The 12,832-nt window shown below is 43.6% G+C and overlaps 1 protein-coding gene across 4 annotated transcripts in view; it reads left to right on the forward strand.

Annotated features, from left to right (window-relative positions):
* SUSD1 (sushi domain containing 1) overlaps positions 1–12,832 on the forward strand; it is a 767,543-nt gene that overhangs the window by 211,029 nt on the left and 543,682 nt on the right. For all 4 annotated transcript variants that reach the window (XM_086962059.1, XM_086962061.1, XM_086962060.1 and 1 more), the window contains exon 5: positions 7,501–7,680. In XM_086962059.1, coding sequence (XP_086818185.1) covers positions 7,501–7,680 — 180 coding nt within the window. The remainder of the gene's footprint in view (positions 1–7,500; positions 7,681–12,832) is intronic.

A 12,832-nucleotide genomic window follows, 5' to 3' on the forward strand; every position in this document is an offset into this window, starting at 1 on the left:
TTCAAATAACACTCCTTTTTTTAAAAGAACTCTCATTGGTTCCACTAAGTCAGCAAATTTAGGCACAAATTTAGCACAATATTCTGCGAGACCTAAAAATTATTTTAACTGTTCCTTATTAGTGCGAGATGGAACATCCCTGACAGCTTTCACAATACTACCTTTGGGTCTTATACCATCTGCTGATATTTGATGACCTAAATAATTAACTTGACTTAGCCTTAACTGACACCTCTTTTTTTATTGTCAAACCATGCTCCAAAACTCTACGCAACACCTCATTCATCAACTGATCATGTTCTTCAAATGACCTTCCTACAATCATAATGTCGTCTTGAAAACACAACACTCTGTCCATTCCCTTAAAAATATTCTGCATAACGCGTTGAAATACGGCTGAGGCTGACGCCAACCCAAACGGCATCCTACAGTACCTAAATGCCCCCAAAGGAGTCACGAAAGATGTTAAAGGTCGTGAGTCAGGGTGTAAATTCACTTGATGATAAGCGGAAGACATGTCAAGCACACTAAAAACACAACCTCCACCCATTCTACACAACATTTCTCCAATATTCGGCAAAGGTTGTCTATCTACCCAGATATTACGATTCAAATCCCTCAAATCAATACATAAACGAATTTTGTTCCCTTCCTTTGGTGCGACAACAATTGGGGACAACCATTCTGATGATTCAATTGGTTCTATAACTTTAGCCTCCAATAGCTTATCTAAATCCTTGCTAAGTGGTTCTCTCATCATGTGTGGTATTGTTCTAACCTTATGAACTATTGGTTTAGCATTTTTTTTTAAAATTATACGATGTGAAAATCCTTTCAACATACCCAATTTATCAGAGAATATCTGAGAATTCTTTTCCATTAACTTTTTACCCCATTCATTCTCCAACTCCGCACCAGAAGATACATTATCTACATCTTGTTCAATAATCATTACAGGTTCCAAGCATTTGGATTGAGTACAATATTTAAGTCTTTCTGATGACGCCATCCGAGCAAATTAGATCCTTCCTTGGTAAATATATACTCTTCCATGGACCCCATTCTTTTTGAAAACAATGTCCATCCATTGAATTCCAAGAATATTAATTTTTGATCCGCTGTACCCTACAGGCAACCTAAACATGGCAGTACCAGCCATTTCTTCCCGGATTTCATTTTGGAGAACACTTCCCCTTACTACAATTGGTCACATTGCGCTGTCGAAAATGGTGGTCACCTCTTATAGTAGTTTGCGAATCTGCTGCTGGCCATACGTGCAGTGTTTTAGAATAACCTTGATACTTACCTGGGTGACTTAATTTGGCATACAGCAGGTAGGTTCCTCTTGCCAAACTCCGCCTCCCAGTTATTTTTGCCGGGCTTGGAGCTCTGCACTTCGAGTTATATTTTTAGTAGCTCAGTACCAATGGCTCAGTAAATGGCTGCCCGGGCTTTTCCTTGAGGAAGCCACTATTTGGGCACCACCCTTCTCAGTGCTCATGCTGTTTGCAGTCCCACCCTTCCTCTTTTGTGTGACGCTGGATTGTTATTGTCGCGCTTTGATTCTTTCCAAGAGAATGGTCCCCTTTGCCCCAGCAGGGCCCCTGCTGGGCCGTCGACCTTCCACTGGAGTAGTAGGTCTTAGAGATCTACGCCTCTGGCCTGAATCGAATTTGACAATAATTGGTGAGATCATTGGTGATGATGGCCTGCTCACTTTTGAGAAGCTTCTTGACAGGTTCGACTGAACCCCACTCTTGAAAAACACGTAGACACATCTGTTTCTACAAATCCCTTATAGTGCACGCTTCACCATTGCTCACCCAGTTGCTGGATAGATGGGAAACTGCTGCCGACAGGGCCTTTTTCAGACTTTGCACCGTTCACAGTCCCAGCCCTGTCTCTTAATCTTGTGCTCTCCCTCTTTCCAAGAGAATGGTCCATCAGTAGTGCCTTTGCTGAGCCTTCTTCTTTCCAACTGGTGTAGTAGGTCTTAGAGGTCTCCGCCTTTTGCACAAATCTAATTTGACAATATTGGTGATCTCATTGTGGATGATGTAACAGCTAAGACAGATGTCAGTGGTAATAAGAAACCTGTCAGCATCTCTGTTGAGTTTGCAGTTTGTTAGTTAACAGTAGTAATAGCGTGCTCTATGCGAAACACTGTGCCATCCATACAGTGTTGCTCCATATAGGAAAATTAATTTTCCATGTTCTTAAATACTCAATATTTATGATGCAGAGCATAACACAAGAATTGTTTCAAACTGACTCTGTTGATAGTTGATTTTAATAATACATCAAGAAAGAGGAAGACACCATGTCATTGACAGTGGCCATCTGGCATCAAGCAACTTAACGTCTTGGCTGGGCAGACAAGCTCACGAAATCCACACCGCTCTGGCCACGCAGAAACTGGGGCTACTCTGCCACCATGTGGGCTTCGATAAATGGGAAAACGATCGGTATCACAAATATTGGCGACTTGTTATATAGAGGCAAACTCCTCACATTTAAAGAGCTGCAAAACAAAACACAACCTTGCTCCAGGTGAAATGTTTCGATCTCTGCAAATTCGGCATGCCCTTCAGACTAATATTCCAGATTTGTCCTCTATACCAGACTCCTCTCCTTTGGAGAACCGCCTACTCTCTGAACCGCTTCTAAAAAAGGCGGTATCCTGCACATATCGCAAGCTCTGTAATAATTTACCCGACCCCTTCCAGACTCTCTGGGACCAGTGGCAGGCAGATATAGGGCCTATAACTGAGGAAGACGGCATTTATGTCCCCCAGGGAAACGGCGATAAATCATTGCTTTCGTCTCATTCAATTGAAAATCCTACATCGCTCTTACCTCTCAGGAATACTCCTCACTAAAATAGGCTGTAGGACAGACACACTAGGTCTCAGAGGCTGTGGACAGGATGGTACTTTTTACCATGTTCTCTGGATGTGCCCCATGATACGCCCCCTATGGGATAAGGCTACCCAAAAAATTAAAGACACGTTACGAAAACAAATTAACCTGACACCAGGGTTGGGGATTCTAAACATCTGCGAGGCTACAGATTTGACTGAAATAGAACACAAATGGGTGGCATTGGGGTACTTATTAGTGAAAAGAGCTATTGCAATGTCCTGGGGCTCCGCCACTCAACATCTAACAGTTGGCTGGATGGTGAAATTACATCGCTGCATGATAGCAGAGAAAGAAGTCTATAAAATGCGAGGTTGCCCTAAGAAATGGGATCGGAAATGGAAACACTGGAATTTCTATTGTGGCGAGATTTGCACATCACCAACAGAAGATATGGCAATGCATAGAAGAACACAACAATGAAACCCTTGTTGAATGCGATAAGTGACTATAACATGTTATTGCACTGTACCCTCGAATTGATATGTACTTGATCTGCACTGATGACTCTGTGATTTGACTTAATAAAAAGTTAAAGAAAAAAAGAAAAAAAAAAAAAAGGAGAAATACAAATACAAAAATATAGTCCAAGGTAAAAGTGCTTGGCTTGTTGACATGTTGTTGTAGCATTGGAATGGAGAGCCGACACGTGTTTCGTCGTATAGACGACTTTTTCAAGACTGTTGATGAGAACATACAATGTACCACTAAGATTACTTCAGAATACAAATAAGGATGATACTACCAGTGTCAATCATTACATGGAAGTGTTAGCCACATGCATCAACGATGTTAGAAATCGGCCACATCTAGGTGGCATCAGCAGAAAAAAACACCTGTGCTCACACAGTGACCTCACTTAAAAGAGAGTAAATTAAACTAAACAGTATGGGTAGCCATGCCCCGATATTTAAGAAGAAAAACGTCAAAGAGAGAAGAAAAATGTGACACAAATTCTTCAAATTCCTATTGCAGTAGTGCTCAAGAAAGAATAAAAAAGTGCACTGACAAAGTTATAAATGCCAACCACCAACAGGTAAGAGAGAAAGTGAAAAATTCATGTGAGACTCAAATAGATCAGCCCCTCAAATTGTATATTAATATGTCTGTACTTGCAGAATTCCAATGAGAATTCGTAAATCCCCTCGGTATGTGGGGCAATACCGACAGCCCAGACTTCCAAATCTAAAGATGCACTGTAGTGCAGTAAGCACTAGTCCACATATCTCCAATGTGAGACCGAAACTACAAAATAGGAAGTGCAAAGGTAAGCTAAACCTAAAACACAATCGTATCAAAACACTTAAGTTGTATCCCAACATAAAAGTTTGCGTGGCTGCTATGGTGTTTGTAATGAGCCTTAGTTTTTAGGATTTAAAAGAATTATCATCAATATGCAATGGTTTGGCACCAGCACACTTGCATGCATGCCCATAACAACAACATACAAAGCTGTCATGTGCATCACGATTCAATACAAATTTTGGCTGCAATTAGGATACTTAGGTGACACGAGTTGGTTATTACATAGCTATCTGTTCGCATCCATACGTATAATAATGTATCTCCGGTGTCAAAACTCATAATGTTCATCTCACAGTGCATGGTAGAGGCTAATCGTGTGCATATTCTGTCTCTAAGATGACAGTGCATGAATCTGAGTCTGAGATGCTAACTGGGAAGGCGGTCATTAATGTTGGGGACAACTAAAGCATAACAGGGGTCATAACTCTATGTAACATAGCGCCCCATCTGAGCTTTTCACACCCCCTCCTGACTCCTGTGCCAGTAAATTAGTATTTTCCAAGTTCTTGAGTAGTAGGCGCCTTTGATGTGTGTGCAGTGTGTATAAACCAGGTGTATCTCTACTATTGTTTTGTGCATGATTATGATAGGCCGCGGTATCGTAGTCGTACCTCCCTTTTTTAGGGTATAATTGATGTGGTCGCTGCTATATTTTCAGGTTGTTCATCTGTTGCCTGCAGTTCTTGCAATATCATGTCCCAGTGTGCTACAATTGGTGTTATGCGCAGACCCAGCGCATCCTCCCAACGCAGCGCAATGCTTTCTGCTTTAGCCCATATCAGCAATGAGCGCTTTCAAGCTAGAGTTACTGGGGGGGTCAGGGGACCGTCAACGTTTCATGATCAACCGTGTAGCTGCAACTAAGCCCAGAGCGATAAAGCAGGAAGTCACTTGTTTCTTGGTTCTGCGGTATATGTGCAAAATGCGAGCTTCTCAACACATGGGTATGTCGGACTCATGTTCTGTGCAGTGGTTCAAGGTGGCGACAATTGATTCCCAGTATTTTCCAGGCATGGGCAGTTCCACAGCATGTGCAGCGAATCTGCATCGATGGTATGACATTGTGGGCAGCCCTCGTCCACGTGATTGAAGTACTGATTGATGTTCGCTGGGGTGAGATATGCCTTTTGCGTTATATAATATTGTATCAAGCGGAAGCGCATGTTGCGCGGTACACTATTTGGCCCTTCCAACACATTGCTCATCTTAGAATCTGTGAAGGGACGCTGCATATCTACTACTCAACTCATATGTAAGGTGAGTAGAGTTGCCGCTGTGTGCTGTCTAAGGGAGGCGGTGAGCCGTCTAATTAGGTGGCGGCCTTGTCCCATGCCCATGCACAGACACATTTAACAGCAGTCCTTTTTTTGTTTTTTATAAACCTACAAACCTTTCAGCTGGGTGGCTACACTGGCCCTTCTTGGGCAGCTTCTCCTTGCCTTAATCTCTATCCTCAATGCTCAAGTCTCCTGTCCACTCTTGCCATGACTTAGCAGACCTGGTGTCTTTAACAGTACAAGACCTGAATAAGCCCTGTGTGGTCAATCATATCATGAGTTAGACACTGGGCATGCCACGTGTGAAGAGCAATGAAGGATAGCACTCAGTTAAGGAGCTGTAGCTTGCATTATAAGGCCTTCTTCCTCTCAGACAAAGCACTGGCTTCCAGTTCTCTAATATTACAATCTGAGTGATTCTGCATAGCTGAGTCTGACTTGGAAAGTCTAGCGGGCCATCCATGCAACAGGATTGCCTCTTTATGCAAATACACTTCCTCCTTGACCCCTTCCCCATGTACAGCTACCACTGCCTGGGAATTCAGAGGAGGCAAATACCAGCTGTGATGACTTGCGGTGCCTTGCTAGTAAGGGAGCTTCACCCACTAAAGCAGGGCGAACATGGCTTTCCAAAGTTGTTATATTTAGCGTTATCTGCTCCACAAAAAGGGAAATGTGTTTATAGCATAGATTGGAATATGGTTGGTGCTAGTAACCCACCCTCGACCATATCTGTGCTGCTCTGCCCTCCGTAAACCCGTCTATATTAAGGTCTGTTGTTCACCCTACAAATGTACCAACCACCATTAAGCTTTATGAGGCTCAAATGAGCTAATTTGGAATTGCGTACCTGGGTGAGTACATTGGGTACTCTGTCTGTACAGAAAAAGCAAGTGAGAATTGTTACTCATGCAAATCACCATTCATTCATCTCTACATCAAGGCCCATATTTATCAAGGTTTTGAATTGCCATTGTGCCATGCCATACATGGGGATTTAAGGGCGATGCAAAACCTAAATTAGATTTACCAAGCCACGCATGGCCACCTTGCGTAACCCTGCATGGCTTGATACGTCTAGAGTAACGCAGAGCAGCACAAATCCCTGCCTTGCATTACACTGCGGCAGAGCGCAGGCGCGACCCATGCAGGTAAGAACGACGTGGAGAGGTGAGGGTGAGGGGGAGTCGACAGAAGACTATGAGGTAAAGTTAAGTAAAAAAAAGAAAAACACTTACCATGCTCTCGCCGCATCGATCAAGTCGGTGTAGCAGCACAGTGGTTGAACTGTTTATTTTCTTTACCATTCTCGTAATGCTGATTACTCTGTTTTATTTCCTTCTATTAATCACTGCAGCACATGTATTTTACACAGGATTCCTATTGCTTCAATAAATGTTTGAAATGCCAGTTTGAGTATTTCTTGTGTCTCCCTTTGGGCATGCCTCAGTTACTAACAAAAGAATTTTCGATCTGTTTCCATGATTTCCTTAGGGAGTCAGGGTTGTCAGGCTCTGAGGTTGCAGACACCATCTGGTACCTTGTAAGATTTAGAGGCCCAGGTTGGGCACTGCGACTTAACCAGGACTTAGGTCAACATATTCCGATGGTATGCACAGACTTAGTCCTGCATAGATTTGATGCTTATGTTGCCCAAACGCACAGCCCTACTGAAATAGTAGGAACCGTACAAGAGCAGTGACATATGCTAAACACACAACACACTTCAAGCCGAAGTGTTGACTGTAAATACAGCTATATTTTGGGTGTGATGGGCCCCTCTGACCTCTGGGTCCTGGTCCCACTGCACCTGTTGCACTACTAATAACTGCGCTCCTGCATATTGGACAGGGTTCCTTGTCCAAAACACATCAGTCTGCAAGTGAGTTAAGTGAATGTGTATTTGAGCGAAATGTTATCCGTCTCCTACCCAGAGGTTTGTTTTGCATGAAGAATCGACATGCGCATCACTGACTTGTTCCTTATTTCATTTTCCTAGAGGTAGACTGTGGGTTTCCTTTGGCTCTACACAATACGTTTATTGACCCTGAAAATAAAACAACATTTGGAAGCAATGTGACATACAGGTGCCAGAAAGGATTTGTATCTGACAGGGACAGCAGTACCTTCACTTGCACTGCCAGCGGCAAATGGGAGGGAACGGCCTTAATGTGCACAGGTATGACACTTTTTGTAAATGTTCAGCACCAAGTAATAAAGTGTAAACCATGATGATGTGGAGAAAGTGTGTTTATTTATTTATTTACAGCATTTGTAGCAAGCACGACTCAAGTTAAACCTTTCTTCAAAAGGGTTCCTTCTCAGGATCTGCCCATGACATTGCCAGTATTGCAGTTTTGTATGTTGAGCCTTTAGATCTGATTGTAATGGATTGCTTTTTAAGTCAAAACCTACTTGACAGTGCAGCTGCCTGGTTGCAAAGAATTATTGGGGACATGCGGAAAGATTACCTAGCAATGCATTTCACCCAGTGCTTACCATTTCCTCTGTTTTGTCACTAACATTTGCTTACTTTCTATTCCCTGGCTTTATTTGTTTTAGTTAGTCCAGTTTCTGTTTGCCTCTCCCATCGAGCATAGTCTGTTTATCATCCCTATGTTTGTTTCCTTCTATGCTTCCACTAGTGTCCGCTATTTAGGGAATATATTTTTCTTTTTCATGAAACACTCCACGAGAATGCATGTGTATTCCAGCCGAGTCCCTTGTGTGCTTCTCTTCCCACCTCCACCGCACCAAGTTGTCTTCTCACCTGTTCTGCTGTCCCGCCCTCCTACACTTGTTGTTGTCTCTTGTCAGGATCCTTTTCCCCATCGTTTGCCCTTTGTTGCTTTGTCCTCCATTTTCTCACCACCCAATTGTTTCTATCCTATGTTCATCTCTATTCCCGATGTGGTCTCCCCTATTCCTAAAGCTTCAACCCACAAGCACATCCTCAATCTTTTGTCAATTTTGTGTTTTCCCCATCCATCCTCCCTCCAATGCTACTGTTGTTTATTGTCCACCCACCCTCCCTTCATTGCTGCTCTTTTCCCACCCAACCTGCCTCCGTAGCCCGCATTGTTCTTTCCCATCTACCCATCCTCTGTTGCCACTGTTGCATAGTGTGCACCCACCCTTCCCTCCCTCTATTGATGTTGTTGCTTTATCCTAGCCCACCTTCTTCTGTTCCTTCAATTGCAGTTGTTACTTTTTCCATACCCACCCTTGCTCTGTTGCCTCTGTTGCTTAGTCTTTGCCCACCCTCCCAAGCCTCCATTGCTGTTTTTGCTTTTTCTCTGCCCGTCCTCCGTCCATTGCCGTTGGTTCTTAGTGTCCGCCCACTCTCACCTACTTCCACTTCCATTGTTGCATTTTCTCTGTCCACCCTCCCTCTCTTGCTACTTTGTGCCCACTGGCCCTCCCTCTGTTGGTGCTTAGTGTCCGGTGACCCTCCATTAGTTACAGTTTAGTGCCTGCCCTTCCACCAGCCCTCCGTTGCTTTTCCCTACCCACACTCCATCTATTGCTGTAATTGCTTTCCCTGCCCACCATCCATAGCCGCATTCCCCCTGCATCCCACTCTCCATTGCTGCCTCCTTGACCACCAGCCCAACCTTGATGCTGTTGTTGCTTTACCCTACTTTCATATTATTTTAATGCACTTTGACGAAATTGGCTTTGCCAATGGGTCTAAAAGGCAAAACCTTTTGGTGTTGCCAGTGCTTGTTATACAACAGCACATGACGAACTGATATGTTTTAGTTAACAGTTGGTAGTGACATTGATGTAATGTTTACTTTCCCCCTTAAAGGATACTCTCAGACACCCAGGTTGCAGGTCGGTAATTTTTATATTTATTCATATCGGCGGGAGAGTGCCGGGAAGCGTCTGCAAGGGTCACATGCTCCTCGCTTTCTATGACTCACAAAATGGCCGCTGCGCTCTACGTCATCACATCGCAACGTGAAGACTAGAGCGCGACACTACATATCTCCCTCCTTTATGGATTATAAATTGCAACAAGAAGTAATGTCTCTCATTCTACCTGCTGGTTGGCTCATTCCCATCTCCCATCTCAAAGTCTCTGTACTTCAACGGTCTTACCACGGCTCTCCCAGCACGGGTGCGTCTCACTGGAGTACTGGAAGGGTTCAAGGTAACTTCTCGGGGATTTCTTACTCCTGTTCTTTCTATACTCTGGGGAACTCCCTTTTGATGTGTTCCGCTGGTGCTTCCCAAGAGTTCCATGGTGTCGGGATCGCTCCCCATCTCCACTTCCTCTCCTCTCTCTCTCCCCAGAATTTCCTGCTTCTCCCTCCATTGGGATGACCTCCGTGCGTTGAGTCTGGGGGTTTTCTGCCTGTCCATCTTCTCTTTTATTTCATTGCAAGATCTTGTTGCATTTGGACATCCGATCCAGAGACTAAACTTTCCCGTCGCTCAGCAAGGCCGCTCGCTTATAAACCTCTTTCACTTGCAAAGGTGCACTGAACTTGCTGTCACCTTTCCTTCTCAATTGGGCTAGTTTAACTCAGACCCACTATCCTCTCTCTAACTCTGTCTCCTTCACGTTGCGTCTTCTGTTAAAGTGTTCTGTATATATTCTTTACGCCTTTTCCAAATTGTGGTGAACTACTGTTGGAGACCACTTGCTCGTGATGGTGTGCTCTTTCCATGCGACATTGTCCTTAGTGAAGGGGTCTCGACATGGACACATGGGGACACATTCAGCAGCACTTGCACATTGTCTGCGTTCTGTTCTCAGCAGCAACTGGCAGGCGGCCAGGCGACGCTCTTGCTTAAGATTCCAGCTGGGCCCAAAACAAAGGCCGAATTTAAGGGACCACCTCCCCTCCTTTTGTTCCAGTATGAGGCTAATTGGGAGCTATCTGTATTCTAACACCTAGATGCCAGAGCAATGGAGAAGAAACATAGGTACACAACTTATCACTTCACAAGTACTTAGAGGAAAATACGTTGTGGACTTAGTTCAATCCCTGTATGAAAGAGATATGCATGCACTGTAAGAATGTCAGAGGTATTGGTCTGTGTGTATATTTACATGAATAACAATGTAAACACTACCATTTTTTAAATTTAGTTTTATAGTGCTACTCATCCAGATGTAGGATGCTTTACATCACACACATTACACATTTACAATATATCATACAAGTGTGTAAATTAATGTAAAGGATGTGTTACATACAACAATGAGGGCAGGGCCCTGGAATTATGCAGCAGGGGCCGAACAAATAATGCTGAAGTTCGCTAAATTATGCTGCAAGAAAAGACAAATTATGCAGTGTAATGCAACATATTTAGCAATAGCATTACCTCATTATTATGGAATGTTTACACATATTCACACTACCTGGGCAAAGGTTTCACCTCATCAGTGCCACATTGACACCCAAATACAGAAATAAGCAACAGGAAGGTGAATAGTCAACCTTTGCAAAGAGTCTTTATTGCTAAGGAAACCAAGTCACTGTGCTTTCAGTACCTTTTGATCTTTTTGAGCTAGAAACATTTTTGTTTGATTGTGCAGCAGAATCACATAGTTTCAGAGTCCCTGAATGAGGGTCACAAGGTGTAGGAGTCACAGACCACCCTTCATAGCTCACTGTGCTACAGTATAAGGATTTCAATGTATGATCTGCACGCAACAAAAGGATCTCTGAATTAAAAGCAGTTACCCACTTACCTATATACATAACATAAAAATCTGGCATCTGCATGATGCACAATGTGCTTTGCAGAAGACACATTTACCCTCTAATGACTTTGAGTCAAAACTGTGACTAGACAAAACACTGATTTCTCCAGCAAATGCATTAACCACCTCAGTTAACCTATGATTATTATTATTCCCTGAGATTTACTGGGCACATAAAGATCTCTGCAGAAGGTGCTTTAGGATATTTTAAAATGCAGCTTTGCAACAAATTCTCCTTGTTGCCAAATTATTTGTGGCGGAGATGTAAAAAAAATTAATGTATCAGTTGTCAGACTGCTTTCCATGACTCCGCCCCTTGTGACTCCACCCCCTTTTCTTTGCCACAGCTTGCCTCCCCAATGTATGAGTTCCTGTAGGAGTACTGCTGTAAGGATCACACACCTGTCAGTAGCATGGCTGGAAAACTGTTTAAAGCCTGCCTTACGCCCACCATGTAATTTTGTCAGTGCATGCTCAGTGCCAAAAGTCCAGAAGAAATCAGCAGGAAGAATTTAGGAAAATGTCCACCCTGCAATTTTCCCTGAACTCATCGTGCCAGGAAGCCGAAGATCAAAATTCATTGCACATAGAGGTAGGCCAGCGAATAAATGAACAGGGAGAACCAGGGCCGGGCTGGGAACCAAAACTGGCCCTGGCAAAAAGCTCAGCCGCCCCTCTGGGAGCGGCAAAGCTGTTTGCCAGGGCCGGTTTCGGCAGATTTTGTTACAGGTGCCGATTTTGCAGCTATGCCTTAGGGGCCCAAAATTGGCCCCCACCCTAGCGGCCCACGGGGGAAGCACCCGGTGTCTGCTACGGCCAGTCCGGCCCTGGGGAGAGCTTTGCCAGAGCATAGGTAATGGCTTGGCTTTTAGAGCCTGTGCGAAAGCAGAGCCTTGGAATTATTTGGCAATTAATCATGCAACAAACGTTGTGTTAGAATATGATAAGGCGTCTTCAAAATTCAAAGAAGTGAATTTATTTAGCACGCAAAGGCATTTCCCCTTAGTACATCACATTATATCATTGCATGTGGAAGGATTTATTAAAAGTGATGTTTTAAAAAAAAATGACACATTCTTGAACCCTGCCACAGCTAAAATGGTAATTAGTCAACTATGAAGTAAGTCAGTAGTTATGTATCCCCTAAAAATGGCCCAGATTTCTATTATAAATGGAACAACATTGTAGTCTATTAAATCAAACACAAGTGGTTTTTGAACATCTCACATCCTGAACTCGCCTATCTGAAGGTGCTTTCATATGTGGTGATAAAGAAAAAGGAGGCTTGGTGAAATAAAATACTTGCCTAGGATCACATAGTTGGCGAGCATTGGTTTCCCTGTTGCACATTGTGCAGTTCAGACCCTAGATCGGTATCTTTTTTTGTCAACTGTTAATGCTTTGTCGTCAGCCCTCTGTGCACGAGGTTAGAGCCTTGTTTTCAGCAGAACCCTTGAAATCTCGGCTCATGTTGGGCTTGAGGGCCCGAGAAGACCTTGAACTGAGCCACAGCCAGTCATCTGTCTTGTACCTGGCTCGAGCTTTCAGTGGCTCGCAAACCTCTAGTTGCACACCATTTAAAAAAACGTGAGCAGCCAGATTGTTGGGATTT

Source organism: Lissotriton vulgaris, chromosome 3_1, assembly GCF_964263255.1.
Source record: "Lissotriton vulgaris chromosome 3_1, aLisVul1.2, whole genome shotgun sequence".
NCBI classification, from domain to species: Eukaryota; Metazoa; Chordata; class Amphibia; order Caudata; family Salamandridae; genus Lissotriton; species Lissotriton vulgaris.